Source organism: Biomphalaria glabrata, chromosome 2 (genome assembly GCF_947242115.1).
Source record: "Biomphalaria glabrata chromosome 2, xgBioGlab47.1, whole genome shotgun sequence".
Taxonomy (NCBI): Eukaryota; Metazoa; Mollusca; class Gastropoda; family Planorbidae; genus Biomphalaria; species Biomphalaria glabrata.
In genome coordinates, this window is record NC_074712.1 from 36,485,821 (window position 1) to 36,510,960 (window position 25,140).

The window sequence follows — 25,140 nt, forward strand, 5'->3', positions numbered from 1 at the left end:
ACAACGTGTCGGCTATGTACAGCTTAGTGTTGTACGGGACAACGTGTCGGCTATGTACAGCTTAGTGTTGTATGTACGGGACAACGTTTCGGCTATGTACAGCTTAGTGTTGTATGCATGGGACAACGTGTCGGCTATGTACAGCTTAGTGTTGTACGGGACAACGTGTCGGCTATGTACAGCTTAGTGTTGCATGCACGGGACAACGTGTCGGCTATGTACAGCTTAGTGTTGTACGGGACAACGTGTCGGCTATGTACAGCTTAGTGTTGTATGTACGGGACAACGTGTCGGCTATGTACAGCTTAGTGTTGCATGTATGGGACAACGTGTCGGCTATGTACAGCTTAGTGTTGTATGTATGGGACAACGTGTCGGCTATGTACAGCTTAGTGTTGTATGTATGGGACAACGTGTCGGCTATGTACAGCTTAGTGTTGTATGCATGGGACAACGTGTCGGCTATGTACAGCTTAGTGTTGTATGTACGGGACAACGTGTCGGCTATGTACAGCTTAGTGTTGTATGCATGGGACAACGTGTCGGCTATGTACAGCTTAGTGTTGTATGTACGGGACAACGTGTCGGCTATGTACAGCTTAGTGTTGCATGCACGGGACAACGTGTCGGCTATGTACAGCTTAGTGTTGTACGTACGGGACAACGTGTCGGCTATGTACAGCTTAGTGTTGTATGTACGGGACAACGTGTCGGCTATGTACAGCTTAGTGTTGCATGCACGGGACAACGTGTCGGCTATGTACAGCTTAGTGTTGTATGTACGGGACAACGTGTCGGCTATGTACAGCTTAGTGTTGTATGTATGGGACAACGTGTCGGCTATGTACAGCTTAGTGTTGTATGTATGGGACAACGTGTCGGCTATGTACAGCTTAGTGTTGCATGCACGGGACAACGTGTCGGCTATGTACAGCTTAGTGTTGTATGCATGGGACAACGTGTCGGCTATGTACAGCTTAGTGTTGCACGGGACAATGTGTCGGCTATGTACAGCTTAGTGTTGCACGGGATAACGTGTCGGCTATGTACAGCTTAGTGTTGTATGCACGGGACAACGTGTCGGCTATGTACAGCTTAGTGTTGTATGGGACAACGTGTCGGCTATGTACAGCTTAGTGTTGTATGCACGGGACAACGTGTCGGCTATGTACAGCTTAGTGTTGTATGGGACAACGTGTCGGCTATGTACAGCTTAGTGTTGTATGCACGGGACAACGTGTCGGCTATGTACAGCTTAGTGTTGTATGGGACAACGTGTCGGCTATGTACAGCTTAGTGTTGTATGCACGGGACAACGTGTCGGCTATGTACAGCTTAGTGTTGTACGGGACAACGTGTCGGCTATGTACAGCTTAGTGTTGTATGTATGGGACAACGTGTCGGCTATGTACAGCTTAGTGTTGTATGTACGGGACAACGTGTCGGCTATGTACAGCTTAGTGTTGCATGCACGGGACAACGTGTCGGCTATGTACAGCTTAGTGTTGTATGTATGGGACAACGTGTCGGCTATGTACAGCTTAGTGTTGTATGGGACAACGTGTCGGCTATGTACAGCTTAGTGTTGCATGCACGGGACAACGTGTCGGCTATGTACAGCTTAGTGTTGCATGCACGGGACAACGTGTCGGCTATGTACAGCTTAGTGTTGTATGCATGGGACAACGTGTCGGCTATGTACAGCTTAGTGTTGTATGTATGGGACAACGTGTCGGCTATGTACAGCTTAGTGTTGTATGTATGGGACAACGTGTCGGCTATGTACAGCTTAGTGTTGTATGTATGGGACAACGTGTCGGCTATGTACAGCTTAGTGTTGTATGTATGGGACAACGTGTCGGCTATGTACAGCTTAGTGTTGTATGTACGGGACAACGTGTCGGCTATGTACAGCTTAGTGTTGTATGTATGGGACAACGTGTCGGCTATGTACAGCTTAGTGTTGTATGTATGGGACAACGTGTCGGCTATGTACAGCTTAGTGTTGTATGTATGGGACAACGTGTCGGCTATGTACAGCTTAGTGTTGCATGCACGGGACAACGTGTCGGCTATGTACAGCTTAGTGTTGCATGCACGGGACAACGTGTCGGCTATGTACAGCTTAGTGTTGTATGGGACAACGTGTCGGCTATGTACAGCTTAGTGTTGTATGGGACAACGTGTCGGCTATGTACAGCTTAATGTTGCATGCATGGGACAACGTGTCGGCTATGTACAGCTTAGTGTTGTATGTATGGGACAACGTGTCGGCTATGTACAGCTTAGTGTTGTATGTATGGGACAACGTGTCGGCTATGTACAGCTTAGTGTTGCATGCACGGGACAACATGTCGGCTATGTACAGCTTAGTGTTGTACGGGACAACATGTCGGCTATGTACAGCTTAGTGTTGTATGTACGGGACAACATGTCGGCTATGTACAGCTTAGTGTTGTATGTACGGGACAACGTGTCGGCTATGTACAGCTTAGTGTTGCATGTACGGGACAACGTGTCGGCTATGTACAGCTTAGTGTTGTATGTACGGGACAACGTGTCGGCTATGTACAGCTTAGTGTTGCATGTACGGGACAACGTGTCGGCTATGTACAGCTTAGTGTTGCATGCACGGGACAACGTGTCGGCTATGTACAGCTTAGTGTTGCATGTATGGGACAACGTGTCGGCTATGTACAGCTTAGTGTTGTATGTATGGGACAACGTGTCGGCTATGTACAGCTTAGTGTTGCATGTATGGGACAACGTGTCGGCTATGTACAGCTTAGTGTTGCATGTATGGGACAACGTGTCGGCTATGTACAGCTTAGTGTTGCATGTATGGGACAACGTGTCGGCTATGTACAGCTTAGTGTTGCATGTATGGGACAACGTGTCGGCTATGTACAGCTTAGTGTTGCATGCACGGGACAACGTGTCGGCTATGTACAGCTTAGTGTTGCATGCACGGGACAACGTGTCGGCTATGTACAGCTTAGTGTTGTATGTATGGGACAACGTGTCGGCTATGTACAGCTTAGTGTTGTATGTATGGGACAACGTGTCGGCTATGTACAGCTTAGTGTTGTACGGGACAACGTGTCGGCTATGTACAGCTTAGTGTTGTATGTATGGGACAACGTGTCGGCTATGTACAGCTTAGTGTTGTATGCATGGGACAACGTGTCGGCTATGTACAGCTTAGTGTTGCATGCACGGGACAACGTGTCGGCTATGTACAGCTTAGTGTTGTATGGGACAACGTGTCGGCTATGTACAGCTTTGTGTTGTACGGGACAACGTGTCGGCTATGTACAGCTTAGTGTTGTACGGGACAACGTGTCGGCTATGTACAGCTTAGTGTTGTACGGGACAACGTGTCGGCTATGTACAGCTTAGTGTTGTATGTATGGGACAACGTGTCGGCTATGTACAGCTTAGTGTTGTATGTATGGGACAACGTGTCGGCTATGTACAGCTTAGTGTTGTATGTATGGGACAACGTGTCGGCTATGTACAGCTTAGTGTTGCATGCACGGGACAACGTGTCGGCTATGTACAGCTTAGTGTTGTATGTATGGGACAACGTTTCGGCTATGTACAGCTTAGTGTTGCATGCACGGGACAACGTGTCGGCTATGTACAGCTTAGTGTTGTACGGGACAACGTGTCGGCTATGTACAGCTTAGTGTTGTACGGGACAACGTGTCGGCTATGTACAGCTTAGTGTTGTACGGGACAACGTGTCGGCTATGTACAGCTTAGTGTTGTATGTATGGGACAACGTGTCGGCTATGTACAGCTTAGTGTTGTATGTATGGGACAACGTGTCGGCTATGTACAGCTTAGTGTTGTATGTATGGGACAACGTGTCGGCTATGTACAGCTTAGTGTTGTATGGGACAACGAGTCGGCTATGTACAGCTTAGTGTTGTATGGGACAACGTGTCGGCTATGTACAGCTTAGTGTTGTATGTATGGGACAACGTGTCGGCTATGTACAGTTTAGTGTTGTATGGGACAACGTGTCGGCTATGTACAGCTTAGTGTTGTACGGGACAACGTGTCGGCTATGTACAGTTTAGTGTTGTATGTATGAGACAACGTGTCGGCTATGTACAGTTTAGTGTTGTATGGGACAACGTGTCGGCTATGTACAGCTTAGTGTTGTACGGGACAACGTGTCGGCTATGTACAGTTTAGTGTTGTATGTATGGGACAACGTGTCGGCTATGTACAGCTTAGTGTTGTACGGGACAACGTGTCGGCTATGTACAGCTTAGTGTTGTACGGGACAACGTGTCGGCTATGTACAGCTTAGTGTTGTATGTATGGGACAACGTGTCGGCTATGTACAGCTTAGTGTTGTATGCACGGGACAACGTGTCGGCTATGTACAGCTTAGTGTTGTACGGGACAACGTGTCGGCTATGTACAGCTTAGTGTTGTATGGGACAACGTGTCGGCTATGTACAGCTTAGTGTTGCATGTACGGGACAACGTGTCGGCTATGTACAGCTTAGTGTTGTACGGGACAACGTGTCGGCTATGTACAGTTTAGTGTTGTATGGGACAACGTGTCGGCTATGTACAGTTTAGTGTTGTATGGGACAACGTGTCGGCTATGTACAGTTTAGTGTTGTATGGGACAACGTGTCGGCTATGTACAGCTTAGTGTTGTATGGGACAACGTGTCGGCTATGTACAGCTTAGTGTTGTATGCATGGGACAACGTGTCGGCTATGTACAGCTTAGTGTTGTATGTACGGGACAACGTGTCGGCTATGTACAGCTTAGTGTTGCATGCACGGGACAACGTGTCGGCTATGTACAGCTTAGTGTTGTACGTACGGGACAACGTGTCGGCTATGTACAGCTTAGTGTTGTATGTACGGGACAACGTGTCGGCTATGTACAGCTTAGTGTTGCATGCACGGGACAACGTGTCGGCTATGTACAGCTTAGTGTTGTATGTACGGGACAACGTGTCGGCTATGTACAGCTTAGTGTTGTATGTATGGGACAACGTGTCGGCTATGTACAGCTTAGTGTTGTATGTATGGGACAACGTGTCGGCTATGTACAGCTTAGTGTTGCATGCACGGGACAACGTGTCGGCTATGTACAGCTTAGTGTTGTATGCATGGGACAACGTGTCGGCTATGTACAGCTTAGTGTTGCACGGGACAATGTGTCGGCTATGTACAGCTTAGTGTTGCACGGGATAACGTGTCGGCTATGTACAGCTTAGTGTTGTATGCACGGGACAACGTGTCGGCTATGTACAGCTTAGTGTTGTATGGGACAACGTGTCGGCTATGTACAGCTTAGTGTTGTATGCACGGGACAACGTGTCGGCTATGTACAGCTTAGTGTTGTATGGGACAACGTGTCGGCTATGTACAGCTTAGTGTTGTATGCACGGGACAACGTGTCGGCTATGTACAGCTTAGTGTTGTATGGGACAACGTGTCGGCTATGTACAGCTTAGTGTTGTATGCACGGGACAACGTGTCGGCTATGTACAGCTTAGTGTTGTACGGGACAACGTGTCGGCTATGTACAGCTTAGTGTTGTATGTATGGGACAACGTGTCGGCTATGTACAGCTTAGTGTTGTATGTACGGGACAACGTGTCGGCTATGTACAGCTTAGTGTTGCATGCACGGGACAACGTGTCGGCTATGTACAGCTTAGTGTTGTATGTATGGGACAACGTGTCGGCTATGTACAGCTTAGTGTTGTATGGGACAACGTGTCGGCTATGTACAGCTTAGTGTTGCATGCACGGGACAACGTGTCGGCTATGTACAGCTTAGTGTTGCATGCACGGGACAACGTGTCGGCTATGTACAGCTTAGTGTTGTATGCATGGGACAACGTGTCGGCTATGTACAGCTTAGTGTTGTATGTATGGGACAACGTGTCGGCTATGTACAGCTTAGTGTTGTATGTATGGGACAACGTGTCGGCTATGTACAGCTTAGTGTTGTATGTATGGGACAACGTGTCGGCTATGTACAGCTTAGTGTTGTATGTATGGGACAACGTGTCGGCTATGTACAGCTTAGTGTTGTATGTACGGGACAACGTGTCGGCTATGTACAGCTTAGTGTTGTATGTATGGGACAACGTGTCGGCTATGTACAGCTTAGTGTTGTATGTATGGGACAACGTGTCGGCTATGTACAGCTTAGTGTTGTATGTATGGGACAACGTGTCGGCTATGTACAGCTTAGTGTTGCATGCACGGGACAACGTGTCGGCTATGTACAGCTTAGTGTTGCATGCACGGGACAACGTGTCGGCTATGTACAGCTTAGTGTTGTATGGGACAACGTGTCGGCTATGTACAGCTTAGTGTTGTATGGGACAACGTGTCGGCTATGTACAGCTTAATGTTGCATGCATGGGACAACGTGTCGGCTATGTACAGCTTAGTGTTGTATGTATGGGACAACGTGTCGGCTATGTACAGCTTAGTGTTGTATGTATGGGACAACGTGTCGGCTATGTACAGCTTAGTGTTGCATGCACGGGACAACATGTCGGCTATGTACAGCTTAGTGTTGTATGTATGGGACAACGTGTCGGCTATGTACAGCTTAGTGTTGTATGTATGGGACAACGTGTCGGCTATGTACAGCTTAGTGTTGCATGCACGGGACAACATGTCGGCTATGTACAGCTTAGTGTTGTACGGGACAACATGTCGGCTATGTACAGCTTAGTGTTGTATGTACGGGACAACATGTCGGCTATGTACAGCTTAGTGTTGTATGTACGGGACAACGTGTCGGCTATGTACAGCTTAGTGTTGCATGTACGGGACAACGTGTCGGCTATGTACAGCTTAGTGTTGCATGCACGGGACAACGTGTCGGCTATGTACAGCTTAGTGTTGCATGTATGGGACAACGTGTCGGCTATGTACAGCTTAGTGTTGTATGTATGGGACAACGTGTCGGCTATGTACAGCTTAGTGTTGCATGTATGGGACAACGTGTCGGCTATGTACAGCTTAGTGTTGCATGTATGGGACAACGTGTCGGCTATGTACAGCTTAGTGTTGCATGTATGGGACAACGTGTCGGCTATGTACAGCTTAGTGTTGCATGTATGGGACAACGTGTCGGCTATGTACAGCTTAGTGTTGCATGCACGGGACAACGTGTCGGCTATGTACAGCTTAGTGTTGCATGCACGGGACAACGTGTCGGCTATGTACAGCTTAGTGTTGTATGTATGGGACAACGTGTCGGCTATGTACAGCTTAGTGTTGTATGTATGGGACAACGTGTCGGCTATGTACAGCTTAGTGTTGTACGGGACAACGTGTCGGCTATGTACAGCTTAGTGTTGTATGTATGGGACAACGTGTCGGCTATGTACAGCTTAGTGTTGTATGCATGGGACAACGTGTCGGCTATGTACAGCTTAGTGTTGCATGCACGGGACAACGTGTCGGCTATGTACAGCTTAGTGTTGTATGGGACAACGTGTCGGCTATGTACAGCTTTGTGTTGTACGGGACAACGTGTCGGCTATGTACAGCTTAGTGTTGTACGGGACAACGTGTCGGCTATGTACAGCTTAGTGTTGTACGGGACAACGTGTCGGCTATGTACAGCTTAGTGTTGTATGTATGGGACAACGTGTCGGCTATGTACAGCTTAGTGTTGTATGTATGGGACAACGTGTCGGCTATGTACAGCTTAGTGTTGTATGTATGGGACAACGTGTCGGCTATGTACAGCTTAGTGTTGCATGCACGGGACAACGTGTCGGCTATGTACAGCTTAGTGTTGTATGTATGGGACAACGTTTCGGCTATGTACAGCTTAGTGTTGCATGCACGGGACAACGTGTCGGCTATGTACAGCTTAGTGTTGTACGGGACAACGTGTCGGCTATGTAAAGCTTAGTGTTGTACGGGACAACGTGTCGGCTATGTACAGCTTAGTGTTGTACGGGACAACGTGTCGGCTATGTACAGCTTAGTGTTGTATGTATGGGACAACGTGTCGGCTATGTACAGCTTAGTGTTGTATGTATGGGACAACGTGTCGGCTATGTACAGCTTAGTGTTGTATGTATGGGACAACGTGTCGGCTATGTACAGCTTAGTGTTGTATGGGACAACGTGTCGGCTATGTACAGCTTAGTGTTGTATGGGACAACGTGTCGGCTATGTACAGCTTAGTGTTGTATGTATGGGACAACGTGTCGGCTATGTACAGTTTAGTGTTGTATGGGACAACGTGTCGGCTATGTACAGCTTAGTGTTGTACGGGACAACGTGTCGGCTATGTACAGTTTAGTGTTGTATGTATGAGACAACGTGTCGGCTATGTACAGTTTAGTGTTGTATGGGACAACGTGTCGGCTATGTACAGCTTAGTGTTGTACGGGACAACGTGTCGGCTATGTACAGTTTAGTGTTGTATGTATGGGACAACGTGTCGGCTATGTACAGCTTAGTGTTGTACGGGACAACGTGTCGGCTATGTACAGCTTAGTGTTGTACGGGACAACGTGTCGGCTATGTACAGCTTAGTGTTGTATGTATGGGACAACGTGTCGGCTATGTACAGCTTAGTGTTGTATGCACGGGACAACGTGTCGGCTATGTACAGCTTAGTGTTGTACGGGACAACGTGTCGGCTATGTACAGCTTAGTGTTGTATGGGACAACGTGTCGGCTATGTACAGCTTAGTGTTGCATGTACGGGACAACGTGTCGGCTATGTACAGCTTAGTGTTGTACGGGACAACGTGTCGGCTATGTACAGTTTAGTGTTGTATGGGACAACGTGTCGGCTATGTACAGTTTAGTGTTGTATGGGACAACGTGTCGGCTATGTACAGTTTAGTGTTGTATGGGACAACGTGTCGGCTATGTACAGCTTAGTGTTGTATGGGACAACGTGTCGGCTATGTACAGTTTAGTGTTGTATGGGACAACGTGTCGGCTATGTACAGCTTAGTGTTGCATGCACGGGACAACGTGTCGGCTATGTACAGTTTAGTGTTGTATGGGACAACGTGTCGGCTATGTACAGCTTAGTGTTGTATGCACGGGACAACGTGTCGGCTATGTACAGCTTAGTGTTGTATGCATGGGACAACGTGTCGGCTATGTACAGCTTAGTGTTGTATGTACGGGACAACGTGTCGGCTATGTACAGCTTAGTGTTGTATGTATGGGACAACGTGTCGGCTATGTACAGCTTAGTGTTGTATGGGACAACGTGTCGGCTATGTACAGCTTAGTGTTGTACGGGACAACGTGTCGGCTATGTACAGCTTAGTGTTGTATGTACGGGACAACGTGTCGGCTATGTACAGCTTAGTGTTGTATGTACGGGACAACGTGTCGGCTATGTACAGCTTAGTGTTGTATGTACGGGACAACGTGTCGGCTATGTACAGCTTAGTGTTGTATGTATGGGACAACGTGTCGGCTATGTACAGCTTAGTGTTGTATGTATGGGACAACGTGTCGGCTATGTACAGCTTAGTGTTGTATGGGACAACGTGTCGGCTATGTACAGCTTAGTGTTGCATGCACGGGACAACGTGTCGGCTATGTACAGCTTAGTGTTGCATGCACGGGACAACGTGTCGGCTATGTACAGCTTAGTGTTGTATGTACGGGACAACGTGTCGGCTATGTACAGCTTAGTGTTGTATGCACGGGACAACGTGTCGGCTATGTACAGCTTAGTGTTGTATGGGACAACGTGTCGGCTATGTACAGCTTAGTGTTGTACGGGACAACGTGTCGGCTATGTACAGCTTAGTGTTGTATGTATGGGACAACGTGTCGGCTATGTACAGCTTAGTGTTGTATGTATGGGACAACGTGTCGGCTATGTACAGCTTAGTGTTGTATGCATGGGACAACGTGTCGGCTATGTACAGCTTAGTGTTGTATGTATGGGACAACGTGTCGGCTATGTACAGCTTAGTGTTGTATGTATGGGACAACGTGTCGGCTATGTACAGCTTAGTGTTGTATGTATGGGACAACGTGTCGGCTATGTACAGCTTAGTGTTGTATGTATGGGACAACGTGTCGGCTATGTACAGCTTAGTGTTGTATGTATGGGACAACGTGTCGGCTATGTACAGCTTAGTGTTGTATGTATGGGACAACGTGTCGGCTATGTACAGCTTAGTGTTGTATGGGACAACGTGTCGGCTATGTACAGCTTAGTGTTGCATGTACGGGACAACGTGTCGGCTATATACAGCTTAGTGTTGTATGCACGGGACAACGTGTCGGCTATGTACAGCTTAGTGTTGCATGCACGGGACAACGTGTCGGCTATGTACAGCTTAGTGTTGTATGTATGGGACAACGTGTCGGCTATGTACAGCTTAGTGTTGTATGTATGGGACAACGTGTCGGCTATGTACAGCTTAGTGTTGCATGCACGGGACAACGTGTCGGCTATGTACAGCTTAGTGTTGCATGCACGGGACAACGTGTCGGCTATGTACAGCTTAGTGTTGTATGTATGGGACAACGTGTCGGCTATGTACAGCTTAGTGTTGTATGTACGGGACAACGTGTCGGCTATGTACAGCTTAGTGTTGTATGCACGGGACAACGTGTCGGCTATGTACAGCTTAGTGTTGTATGTATGGGACAACGTGTCGGCTATGTACAGCTTAGTGTTGTATGCACGGGACAACGTGTCGGCTATGTACAGCTTAGTGTTGTATGTATGGGACAACGTGTCGGCTATGTACAGCTTAGTGTTGTATGTATGGGACAACGTGTCGGCTATGTACAGCTTAGTGTTGTACGGGACAACGTGTCGGCTATGTACAGCTTAGTGTTGTATGTATGGGACAACGTGTCGGCTATGTACAGCTTAGTGTTGTATGTATGGGACAACGTGTCGGCTATGTACAGCTTAGTGTTGTATGGGACAACGTGTCGGCTATGTACAGCTTAGTGTTGTATGTATGGGACAACGTGTCGGCTATGTACAGCTTAGTGTTGTATGTATGGGACAACGTGTCGGCTATGTACAGCTTAGTGTTGTATGTATGGGACAACGTGTCGGCTATGTACAGCTTAGTGTTGTATGTATGGGACAACGTGTCGGCTATGTACAGCTTAGTGTTGTATGTATGGGACAACGTGTCGGCTATGTACAGCTTAGTGTTGCATGCACGGGACAACGTGTCGGCTATGTACAGCTTAGTGTTGTATGTATGGGACAACGTGTCGGCTATGTACAGCTTAGTGTTGTATGCATGGGACAACGTGTCGGCTATGTACAGCTTAGTGTTGTATGCATGGGACAACGTGTCGGCTATGTACAGCTTAGTGTTGTACGGGACAACGTGTCGGCTATGTACAGCTTAGTGTTGTATGTACGGGACAACGTGTCGGCTATGTACAGCTTAGTGTTGTACGGGACAACGTGTCGGCTATGTACAGCTTAGTGTTGTATGCATGGGACAACGTGTCGGCTATGTACAGCTTAGTGTTGTACGGGACAACGTGTCGGCTATGTACAGCTTAGTGTAGTACGGGACAACGTGTCGGCTATGTACAGCTTAGTGTTGTATGCATGGGACAACGTGTCGGCTATGTACAGCTTAGTGTTGTATGCATGGGACAACGTGTCGGCTATGTACAGCTTAGTGTTGTATGGGACAACGTGTCGGCTATGTACAGCTTAGTGTTGTACGGGACAACGTGTCGGCTATGTACAGCTTAGTGTTGTATGGGACAACGTGTCGGCTATGTACAGCTTAGTGTTGTATGGGACAACGTGTCGGCTATGTACAGCTTAGTGTTGCATGCACGGGACAACGTGTCGGCTATGTACAGCTTAGTGTTGTATGTATGGGACAACGTGTCGGCTATGTACAGCTTAGTGTTGCATGTATGGGACAACGTGTCGGCTATGTACAGCTTAGTGTTGCATGTATGGGACAACGTGTCGGCTATGTACAGCTTAGTGTTGTACGGGACAACGTGTCGGCTATGTACAGCTTAGTGTTGTATGTATGGGACAACGTGTCGGCTATGTACAGCTTAGTGTTGTATGGGACAACGTGTCGGCTATGTACAGCTTAGTGTTGTATGTATGGGACAACGTGTCGGCTATGTACAGCTTAGTGTTGTATGTATGGGACAACGTGTCGGCTATGTACAGCTTAGTGTTGTATGGGACAACGTGTCGGCTATGTACAGCTTAGTGTTGTATGGGACAACGTGTCGGCTATGTACAGCTTAGTGTTGTATGTACGGGACAACGTGTCGGCTATGTACAGCTTAGTGTTGTACGGGACAACGTGTCGGCTATGTACAGCTTAGTGTTGTACGGGACAACGTGTCGGCTATGTACAGCTTAGTGTTGTATGGGACAACGTGTCGGCTATGTACAGCTTAGTGTTGTACGGGACAACGTGTCGGCTATGTACAGCTTAGTGTTGTACGGGACAACGTGTCGGCTATGTACAGCTTAGTGTTGTATGGGACAACGTGTCGGCTATGTACAGCTTAGTGTTGTATGGGACAACGTGTCGGCTATGTACAGCTTAGTGTTGCATGCACGGGACAACGTGTCGGCTATGTACAGCTTAGTGTTGCATGCACGGGACAACGTGTCGGCTATGTACAGCTTAGTGTTGTATGCATGGGACAACGTGTCGGCTATGTACAGCTTAGTGTTGTACGGGACAACGTGTCGGCTATGTACAGCTTAGTGTTGTACGGGACAACGTGTCGGCTATGTACAGCTTAGTGTTGTATGTATGGGACAACGTGTCGGCTATGTACAGCTTAGTGTTGTATGTACGGGACAACGTGTCGGCTATGTACAGCTTAGTGTTGCATGTACGGGACAACGTGTTGGCTATGTACAGCTTAGTGTTGTATGTATGGGACAACGTGTCGGCTATGTACAGCTTAGTGTTGTATGGGACAACGTGTCGGCTATGTACAGCTTAGTGTTGTATGCATGGGACAACGTGTCGGCTATGTACAGCTTAGTGTTGTATGTACGGGACAACGTGTCGGCTATGTACAGCTTAGTGTTGTACGGGACAACGTGTCGGCTATGTACAGCTTAGTGTTGTATGTACGGGACAACGTGTCGGCTATGTACAGCTTAGTGTTGTATGTACGGGACAACGTGTCGGCTATGTACAGCTTAGTGTTGTATGTACGGGACAACGTGTCGGCTATGTACAGCTTAGTGTTGTATGTACGGGACAACGTGTCGGCTATGTACAGCTTAGTGTTGTATGTACGGGACAACGTGTCGGCTATGTACAGCTTAGTGTTGTATGTACGGGACAACGTGTCGGCTATGTACAGCTTAGTGTTGCATGCATGGGACAACGTGTCGGCTATGTACAGCTTAGTGTTGTATGTATGGGACAACGTGTCGGCTATGTACAGCTTAGTGTTGTACGGGACAACGTGTCGGCTATGTACAGCTTAGTGTTGTATGTACGGGACAACGTGTCGGCTATGTACAGCTTAGTGTTGTACGGGACAACGTGTCGGCTATGTACAGCTTAGTGTTGTATGTACGGGACAACGTGTCGGCTATGTACAGCTTAGTGTTGTACGGGACAACGTGTCGGCTATGTACAGCTTAGTGTTGTATGTACGGGACAACGTGTCGGCTATGTACAGCTTAGTGTTGTACGGGACAACGTGTCGGCTATGTACAGCTTAGTGTTGTATGTACGGGACAACGTGTCGGCTATGTACAGCTTAGTGTTGTATGTACGGGACAACGTGTCGGCTATGTACAGCTTAGTGTTGTATGTACGGGACAACGTGTCGGCTATGTACAGCTTAGTGTTGTATGTACGGGACAACGTGTCGGCTATGTACAGCTTAGTGTTGTATGTACGGGACAACGTGTCGGCTATGTACAGCTTAGTGTTGTATGTACGGGACAACGTGTCGGCTATGTACAGCTTAGTGTTGCATGCATGGGACAACGTGTCGGCTATGTACAGCTTAGTGTTGTATGTATGGGACAACGTGTCGGCTATGTACAGCTTAGTGTTGTACGGGACAACGTGTCGGCTATGTACAGCTTAGTGTTGTATGTATGGGACAACGTGTCGGCTATGTACAGCTTAGTGTTGTATGTACGGGACAACGTGTCGGCTATGTACAGCTTAGTGTTGTATGGGACAACGTGTCGGCTATGTACAGTTTAGTGTTGTATGCACGGGACAACGTGTCGGCTATGTACAGCTTAGTGTTGCATGTATGGGACAACGTGTCGGCTATGTACAGCTTAGTGTTGTATGTACGGGACAACGTGTCGGCTATGTACAGCTTAGTGTTGTATGGGACAACGTGTCGGCTATGTACAGCTTAGTGTTGTATGTACGGGACAACGTGTCGGCTATGTACAGCTTAGTGTTGTATGGGACAACGTGTCGGCTATGTACAGCTTAGTGTTGTATGTACGGGACAACGTGTCGGCTATGTACAGCTTAGTGTTGTATGTATGGGACAACGTGTCGGCTATGTACAGCTTAGTGTTGCATGCACGGGACAACGTGTCGGCTATGTACAGCTTAGTGTTGCATGTATGGGACAACGTGTCGGCTATGTACAGCTTAGTGTTGCATGCACGGGACAACGTGTCGGCTATGTACAGCTTAGTGTTGTATGCATGGGACAACGTGTCGGCTATGTACAGCTTAGTGTTGTATGCATGGGACAACGTGTCGGCTATGTACAGCTTAGTGTTGCATGCACGGGACAACGTGTCGGCTATGTACAGCTTAGTGTTGCATGCACGGGACAACGTGTCGGCTATGTACAGCTTAGTGTTGCATGTATGGGACAACGTGTCGGCTATGTACAGCTTAGTGTTGCATGCACGGGACAACGTGTCGGCTATGTACAGCTTAGTGTTGCATGTATGGGACAACGTGTCGGCTATGTACAGCTTAGTGTTGTATGTATGGGACAACGTGTCGGCTATGTACAGCTTAGTGTTGCATGCACGGGACAACGTGTCGGCTATGTACAGCTTAGTGTTGTATGCACGGGACAACGTGTCGGCTATGTACAGCTTAGTGTTGCATGTATGGGACAACGTGTCGGCTATGTACAGCTTAGTGTTGCATGCACGGGACAACGTGTCGGCTATGTACAGCTTAGTGTTGCATGTATGGGACAACGTGTCGGCTATGTACAGCTTAGTGTTGCATGCACGGGACAACGTGTCGGCTATGTACAGCTTAGTGTTGCATGTATGGGACAACGTGTCGGCTATGTACAGCTTAGTGTTGCATGTATGGGACAACGTGTCGGCTATGTACAGTTCGTTTCCGCGAACCCACTTGAATGTGAAATCATATCTATTGCTTCTCATGATGAGGTTCTGTAACCGTCTTGGGGCTTGGTTTAGGGGTTTTTGTAGGATGGTAGCAAGGGGTTTGTGGTCATTTAAGATTGTGACGGGTCTGCCAAAAGTGTATTGATTGAACCTCTCAAGTCCGAAAACTACTGCCAGAAGTTCTTTCTCTATTTGAGCCCATCTCTTTTCCGTTGGTGTTAAGACTCGTGAGGCATACTCCAATGGTTTCCCTTCCTGCATCAACACGGCACCAAGCCCATCTTGGCTGCTGTCGACCTGAATTTCAAGGGATTTGGCTGCGTTATAGAAACCCAGCACCGGGGTTGTTGTTATCATTTCTTTTAGTTTCCTAAAGGCGACTTCGCATTCCTCATTCCAATCAAAATCCGTTTCTTTCTTGGTGAGTTCCCGCAGGGGGTGTGATATGGCTGACAGGTTGCTAAGGAACTTTGATAGGTACTGCACCATACCACAGAATCGTCGGACTTGCTGCGCGTTTGTAGGGCGATCCATGTCCACTATGGCCTGCAACTTCTTGGGGTCTGGTTTAATGCCTTGTGCACTGATGACGTGCCCCATGAATTCGACCGCCTCTTTTTGTTCCAATGTTTTGCTCTCGTTCAGTATTATGGATTTTCTTTTGCATCTTTCTCGCAGATTTTCCAGTTTTGCCTTATGGTCCCACAACGCCTCTTCCATTGTTCTGCCACACCCGACTACAATGATGTCGTCGGCGACATTGATGCAGCCGCTGAGGCCTTCCAGTGCTTGTGACAGTTTTCTTTGGAAGATTTCTCCACTGACACATAGTCCGAAGGGCAGCCTTGTCCATCTATAACGGCCGTAAGGTGTTATCATTGTTGTCAGGATACTTGATTCTTTGTCAAGGCGAACATGCCAATAGGCTTCTTTAACGTCAAGTTTCGAGAAGACTTTGGCGTTCTCGAACTGGGGTAGAGTATCTTCAAATGTGGGGAGTCTGTAATGCTCCCTTTTCAAGACTCTATTCAAGTGTTGTGGGTCTATACAGATTCGCAAATCTCCGTTTTTTTTCTGAACAATGGCCATTTGACTGACCCAATCCGTTGGCTCCTCTACCGGGACCAGTATTTTTCTCTTCACGAGTACATCAAGCTCTTTCTTGACTTTGTCTCTGTATGCGAAAGGAATATTGCGACATGCAGACACCACTGGAGACTTGCTTGCAACGATGGTTAGTTTCGCTTCTCCTAGGTCACCTAGGTTATCGTTGGTTGACTGTACTTGAGAGACAAAGTTGTTGTCGTTGAGTGTAATGAGGTCCAGTTCTTGACACGTTTTCAAGCCTAGGAGGCATTGGAAGTTATTTCCAACGACGACGAACTTCACTACAGTTGTTTTCCCAGTTTTTGGGTTTGTCATTGGTAAATCAGCAACTCCTTCTGGCTTCTGTTCAGTCATGTTCCACATTCTTAGAGTTTGTGTGGTCTCCACTGCTTGACATCTCTTGACAAATCTTTTACAAATGATGTTGACGTCGGCTCCTGTGTCTAACTGGAATTTCACTCTTTGACCATTCACTACGAATTCAGCCGTGAGCCTGTCTCTTGTCGACTTGAGTGCATTTATTGTATTTAGCCACTCTGGCTCGTACCCTGACGCCTTGTGTACAAGTGTGCTTCCTTTTGCTCTGTTGCACTTTCTTGCGAAGTGGTTTCTTTCCCCGCATCGCTTGCATGTCTGTCCCCAAGCCGGGCATGCTGTTTTATTGAACGCGTGGTGTCGTCCACAGAATCGGCACTCTAAGGGTGTAGCTGTAGATTTTTGTGTTGTTCTTTCCATTTTGTCAACTTGGGCCTGAGCTTCAGCTCGTATTTCCTCAACACTGGTCGTTGACTGTTCGAAGGCTCTGCAAATCTCAATTGTTCTTTTCAGGGACAGCTCTGGGCATGCCAGGAGTTTTTCCTGCACTTTTCTGTCTGAGGAGAACACTATTTTGTCCCGGATCATCCTGTCTGGCTCCTTAAAATTGCACTTGTTTGCCTGGGACTTTAGCTTCGTTAGGTAGGTTTCAAATGGGGAGCAGATGGGTAATTTCCAAAAGCGGAACGTCTCTAACACTTCGTTGTCTCTTGGGTTGCAGTAGTCGTGTAGCTTTTTCAATAGTGTCTCCGGGTCGCCCTCGTCCTCCCCTTCCTGGTATGTGAATTGGTCACTGACTTCGATGGCCTGTGGGCCGGCACAATGTAGTATGATGGCCTTCTGTTGGCTTTTGGGCCTTCCGTAGGCCCCCGTCGCCTGCAGATATATTTCCATCTGCCGCCTCCACCGTCTGAATTTTCGCTAACATTTCCTTCCGTTAGTTCCAGGCAATGGGGTGGCGTCAGTAGATTTTCCGACATCTTGAGTAACTCTGTCTCTACTGTCTGATTTATAAATCTCTTGGTTGCCTCCCTTGATAGGCCTAAGCGTACGTGACCTTGTGGGTAGACTGTCCGATATAGCTCTCAATGTATCATTCATCTCTCCCTTGACGTCTAGTCTTCTACTTCTATCGAGAGTGAAAGCACTTACGTGGTTCACTTTCCGCTGCCACCATGTTAAGTATGTCCTGAAGAATTGAGGCAACTATTGTCGTAGTTGGGCCGAACACTTTTAATCATCAACATAGGACGCCATCTTAGGCAGGAAGGACATGTTCACAACAAAAGACGCATAACTCACAATGACTAAGGGCTATAACTTACATATCAAATATTAACAAGCCCATGGTACAAATATTCGTGACACTGATATGACAATTTCCCAGTTTAACGGCTCCGCACTACTAAGACTGCCTCTGACTGGTACCCACTAATACTAGATGAAAAAAGGTGTACCTTCAAATCATGATTAAAATTAGTAGATGAGAAAGCAATTGAAGGAACTTGGAATCAGCAAAACACAGATGTTTGCACAGCCACATACTATATCTATACTTTTTTATGTATAACTGACAGATTTATCATCATCAATATTATAAGAAACGTTTGACATTCTGACCAAATAAGTTTGGCTCATGGTACAAGTGGGCTTAGTCAAAAGTTAGTTAACAACTTTTATTTCATATAGATCTATTTTGAAATTTTAATAGGTTGTTTTAATTAATGAACTTTTTAAAAATATTACTTTGGATTATATTATTGATTACTCATATATAATAGACCCCTACAGAAAAGACTAAGACTGCTTTATTGATCCATATGGAAATTTGTTGTGATTACAAGGACTCTTTTCTCATATAAAGACAACACAACAGAAACATACACATAAATAGAACAGACACATCATAAAGAGTTCATTCAGCTATTACACACATGCATCTTGGTCCTTTTCATGTTTCCAATCAACAGCTGGCTTTGATATAGTCTGACAGAGTAAGGTACGAACGAGTTTTTATACCACTCTGTTCTTGTCTTTATTGACAGTAGTCGCCCACTTTGCGATGACTTGACATAGTTATGATGGAGTGGGTTGCTATTGAAAATCTAATGAATATATAATTAATAGTCACATAAAGCAGAGAATGTCACAATGAGCAAGTTATTTGTTCCTCATTTGTATGCAAAGCAGGTTTAAAAGAGAAAACTTATTGATCTCATGGAATAAAATAATAACTTGAAGAAAATTTATAATATAAAAAAGCGCAATAACTTCTCCAATTAGGCCTACCTGGCAACTCAGTGTTATAAAAGTGTATTTATGATGATTATAAATTTACCATTGAATATCAAATGCTTTCTTTCTTCAAACTTTATATAGCTAGCCTGGCTAGCATATGCTTCTGAAAGCAATGTGAAAATGCAATTAACATTTTCAAAATTGTTAGTATTTGGAAATTCCAGTTATCTCATGCTTTATAGTGTCTGTGACAATAATAGTATGCTCACTTGTTAACAACTTCGTAAATTTCTATATTTTTAAGTTTTATGTCCATATTTTGAACAATATATATCTAAGATGCTAATAAAATAAATATTTCTATATTTTAAAAAAAGATAAGGTATTTGATAAGTAACCAACTATATTATATTCTTTTCAGTTAGAGAAAATTAAAAAGTCTCTTGATGAAGTAAAAACTAAAGCCAGTCTTGAGGTGAGAACTGCTTATGGAGACAGCTATACTGATCAACAGTATACACAGGTCAGTAGTTTAAAAGAAATAGTTTATACAATGTTTTAAAGCCTAGAAAATGATCAGGATTTAAACATGTTCTTTGGACTATCATCATTATGGTCCCATGTTGAACCCTGCCTGCTTCTATTCTCTGCTATCCTGCATGATGTTTGAAGCTAGGACATAGCAATTCTCATTTCTGAGAGAATGTTCAAAACTTATTAAAGCAAAACAAATATCACTCCTGCCTGTCTTTTGAAGATTACAGTGTTCAACATATAAACTTTTTTTTACCATAAAAACAAAACACTAATTAATTGTAGAACACTTTAGAATTTGCAGAAGAAAATAACATTAACATGCTCCAGTGGAATCAGCTTACTTTGAATTGGTAAGGAATAGAGGGTTCACTTGTAAGATATTTGTATTTTCTCTTCAAACGATGATACCATTATGTTTACAACTTAGAAAAAATGTAAAAATTGCTAGTTATTATTATTAAAATACACATCATATTGTGAGGTGAACATAATTGTGAGAGAGAAGGGGAATGGAGGTTGTCAACCAGCTAGTCCTTGTCCCTCACTGGGCACAACCACACAGTCTGTTGGTGTTCATTCATGATGTAAGATATCATTTGCAAAGTAAGAAATTGATTGAAGGACTGGTGAACACCACAAATCTACTGGCTTATATAGAACAAAGAAGGAACAAAACAATGAAATGAATTCAAATTAAGCAGAATTTTGAAGTATGCAATTTATAATTATTTGTTGTCTACTGTATTTTCATTTAATATTACTTCAGATTTTTTAAATGTGTTCACCATTGTAGGCTAAGTTAAAGTTTACTACTTATTCACCAATCCTTCAATCAATTTCTTACTTTGCTTAGTGTGTACATAGCGAATATGGTATCTTACATAATGTATGGACACCAATAGACTGTGTGGTGGTGTGGTCGAGAGCCCAAGTATGCTTGGCTTGGCTACCTGTGAAGGGGGCACCCTACTCGAGCAGAGTTGTGTTTACTGAGCGCCTAAAGGCACATGGGAAAGCCTTCTCCCAGATACCCCCCTGGTCCACAAAAGAGATTGGACCATAGTGCTCTGAGCATGCTATAAGCATGAAAGTAGCGCTATATAAAAGCGATCATTTATTTTTTTGTATTAAACTAACATTCTTGCTCTACGTTCAAGTTAACACATCTCTCGAAATCAAGTGCCAACAACTGCAGTAATGTGATAGACACTTTAGAGAGTGCAGTCAGCAGTACTAATCCTTCTCCATCCTATTTAGTTGATGGTGGGAACCAGCTGCTAGACTTAGGAAATGTAAGTCAAACATAGCAACTACAAAATAATATGGCATTGCAATTTATTCTCTATTCTTAACCTTTAAAAAAAGAGCACTAACCTATCTTACCCACTCTTAGCATGTGTTTTTATTACAAAATAAAGAAAAGAATTATGAATTTAAAGTACAAGTTGAACACAGCAATGACATTAATATACTTGTAATCACTGAGTTGTGTACTATGTGTTAAAATATTTGTTCAACTGCAGTAGGCTAACATTAAATTGCCAGGTAGACTTATTTCAGTATACCTACATATGTTAGCTTAAAGAATACATTTTTAGCATTTCAAAAGTTTAATAAAATACATGTTATACTGTAGTCAAATTCTGCTACTACCAACTACTCCTGTTTACAAAACAAAGCAATGTAAATGTTACTAAACCATTAGGGCTAGCATCGCACCGATAATGGCACAATAAGGGTTATCCCTAATTGAAACCCAATGAAAATGTCAGTTACTAAACCATTGGGGCCAGCATCGGAACGATAATGGCATAATAAAGATTTTCCCTAATTGAGTCCCATTGGGGCTAGTATGGGCTTGATTATGGCGCGATTCTGGAAATCCCCAATGAATTGGGGAGTGGTTTTACCCATTCTGAGCCAATATTGGCACGATTAGGGCTGCCCCTATTGGCCCCTAATGGGGCCCCAATGACGCCAATGTGAAAACGATAACCAACCCCATTTAGGCTCACATAGGGCTGCAATTAGGGCAAAGGGGGATAACCCTAATCCAAACTGATTCTGGGCCATAATGGGCATGTTTATAGGTCAGTGCAATGTCTTTTAGTTATAGGTTTATACACTTTAATATATGAGAGACATCTATAAAATATTTACATAATACAAAAACAATTAAATAACATAATTAGGACAATCTAAATTTAAAAATTTTATTCCTCCCATAAGGAAAACCTATTACATAAGATAAGATTACTCTTCCCTATCAACCTATATACTCTAGTATAAGATTTAGAATCAATTTTTTCATAGTTGCTGCTCTGATTTGACATTGAATGTCAGTTAAAGTGTCAAAACGTTTGATTCAACTTCATCTTTAATACATAAAAATATAATTAAATCCCTCATTTAGATGGCTGGCTGGTAATGTGGCTCTGGACTGTCGTTCTGTTGTCTCGATTGTCCCAGGTTCATATCCTGCCTGCTGCCATCCCCGTCATCCTGTGGGAGGTTTGGGCAAAAATGTAGATTATCTTCAACTCTGAAAGAACATCAGAAACATGTAAAACATTTTACAAAACAACAGTCAGTAGTTGCATTTGGAACAAGAGCATATCATCTTTACAATAAGTACATAAATATATATAATAAGGCTGCCTGGTAAAGTGGTATGCGCTTCCTACTGTGATCCAATGGTCCAGAGTTGGAGCTCTGCCGAACTCAACTCCTGCCATTCTGCAGGAGGTTTGGGCTAGGATTTAATAATCTTTATTTCTGGAATGTCTGAATATTGTACAATTATCTAGAGTTCACAATGAAACAGACTTATTGATTTCTTCTTTCTCTTGGAAAGTCAAAGTGATGTCAGTTTTTAGCATAAGTTTGGCTAATAGGATTTGGAAATGTTGTTATAACCTTAATTAGAACTACAATCATGGGGTTTGTCACCAAGTTATTAGCTGTACAAGCTCTGAAACACACCTGAACTCATATATTCAGTATTCTCATAAGCTGACAAATATGATAGTATGCAATTACCTTGTCATTGTATTAAACAAAAAATATTTTTGCGCTCTGTTTTTTTTTTTTTCAATAAATCTAATTATGAGGCATGCCATTTGATTAGGTACATTATAAAAATTTTATTATCATTAATGTTTTTCTTTATAGATTTTTGAACACCTTAATGTAAAAGGATGTCTTTCCACAGGTGCTAATTCGTCTACGACCATATTTACCCACAAACTTGTATGAAGGCTTGATACAAAAATATTTTGGATGTTAAGCATACATTTTATCATAACTAATTTATTTGTAGTGTATAAACCAGTGACACAATTTTCTAGTGAACATATCTTCATTGATTCATATTCTTAATGTAATAATAATATATGTGCAGTGTATTCATTGTGTTTTGTACATTTTCAAGAGTAAAATGGACCTTTATTTTTGTAATATATAAAGACATACTTTACACAAAATCAGAGCAACAAAATGGAAATGTGTATCTTCATGAATAAATTATGTTTAAAAAGTTTCTTCATTTCTATTCTCTTGGGGTGTATGTGTGTATGTGCTAGCTTATCAAATTGGATTATTTAGCTCATAAATTGTATATCTACAACAATACTATGAAAGTTACATTGCAGAGTGAGTGCCATGTCCCAATAGCTTGATACAGTAGTGTACAGTACATAATCTACAGTGAGTTAGGGGATGTAATTTATATACACACATTTATTTATTTATCATATTATTAATCTAACTTGCTCAGCTTATTTAGGCTATACCAGATCATTTTTTTTTCTACGTATTACTGTATGGCTCCTCATTTAGGGCATAAGGTCCTCTGAAGGTCTTTTGATGAGATAAATCTGTATGAAGGCACTCTATAGAAAAACCTTTAGGCCTATAGCAATGGAAATCAACATAATGAAGAAAAAGAGATGGGGCCGACTCACTCGAGGAGAAATCAGATAAGGCAACCTGGACTGCAGTCAATATGTTGTACAGGGCTGGCCTTAGAAAATTGGAGGCCCCGGGTGAAGTGAATTTGGTGGACCCAAATGAAATTTAAAAAATAAAATTAAGCAATTTATTTCAAGCCTATAGTAATCCAACAATAACACAGGGCACCAGTTTCGCTAGTTCGTCTAAACAAAAGACAAATGTAAGTCTTCTGTGAGGCCTCCACCAATCAGAGTTTGCTTATATGCCTAAGGCCAGTCCTGCATGGTTTGTACCACAAAATAGTTCCTTTTCACCCATATACGTGGTCCCGCGAAAATTGTCTCAAATGTTAAGTGCTAAATACTAATAAAATAAGGGGGATAATTACAATTTCCACATTAATTCTGTTTCCATTTAAATATGATAAAATTTATGCTGTAGAGTTACGGAGAATGCATTTCTGCAGCTTGGAATGCAGTAAATCGATTGACAACTCTCACTAGACCAGGCTAACGGAGACATGTTCACATTTTTTTCCATGGGAAGGTGGGGGGGCATAAAAAATAAAAGTTTTACAAATACTGCCATGCTTTATGCATAAATCAGCCTACTAGTCACAATCAGATCCAGTTGTGAAGAGAGTGGATGCGTTGCATTATATTACAAAGTGTTAAAATTGCCAATTAAGACATATCAAGTTTTTTCTTATAAATTATGTTTAAAAAAATCAAAGGACTGAAAACCTTCTCTCGTGTAATTTAGATCACAAAGACCACGTGACGTTGAATTTCCACTCTTTTGCTGAAAAGTTAATCAGATGTGTCGGGGTTTCTATCCATCCATCCATCCCTATGGCGCTATAGCCCATGGAGGGTTCTGGCCTGCTTTAGCTCATCTCTCCATTTTGATCTATCCTAATGCGTGCTTTACGTCTCCATGCACGGACTTTTAGCTGTTGTAGATCTGCCTCTACGTCATCAAGCAACCATATTCGTGGTCTGCCTTTGAAACGCATGCCTTTTGTTTTTTTGTCTTCGTTCCTCTGTTCTCTAGCAGATTTTCTGTGGTTATTGTCAGCCTCCAGGTTTCGCTTGCATATGTGACTACACTACACTGACTACAGTTCTGATAATCGTTTTGTCTTTTACAAATTATTACTTTTACAAATTTAATTACACGACTTATCCAAACTAATTGACACAACTACACTATAACTACGCTTAATATAAGCTTTGTTTTAAATGTTTTTATATTTTTTATTTTTTTTTTTAAATTTTTATTTTGCTTGTTACTTAGCATTCTCATTGTATTTCTGACATAAATATAGCAATAATGCCAAAAAAATCGATGTAAATCTTAAATTAGTAGACCTATTATGCAACAATCTTTCATTTGGTGCCTTCATCATGCGGACAGGAGAATGACTTTCTGGCATTGTTTCAATTAAAGCAGAGGCTTTTGCTATATATGTTTTCTGTGCAACCACAGCTTAAAATTGTTTTGAAAAAAATTTTCCTTAGCAGTGTTCCACATGTTGCAGATTTATATGACTTAGCGCAAGATGTGTTGTTTGTATTGTGCGGTCTATCATATTTAACAGGGCGAGTATAATTTATAAGGCATTCAACGTTGTGTCGTACAAGGT

The 25,140-nt window shown here is 43.8% G+C and overlaps 1 protein-coding gene across 2 annotated transcripts in view; it reads left to right on the forward strand.

Annotated features, from left to right (window-relative positions):
- LOC106052341 (retinol dehydrogenase 7-like) overlaps window positions 1–24,751 on the forward strand; it is a 65,153-nt gene extending 40,402 nt beyond the window's left edge. For both annotated transcript variants that reach the window (XM_013207741.2, XM_013207812.2), the window contains exons 6-8: window positions 19,429–19,530; window positions 20,702–20,836; window positions 22,756–24,751. In XM_013207741.2, coding sequence (XP_013063195.2) covers window positions 19,429–19,530; window positions 20,702–20,836; window positions 22,756–22,830 — 312 coding nt within the window. In that variant the 3' untranslated portion in view covers window positions 22,831–24,751. The remainder of the gene's footprint in view (window positions 1–19,428; window positions 19,531–20,701; window positions 20,837–22,755) is intronic.
- Window positions 24,752–25,140: the final 389 nt, after the last annotated feature.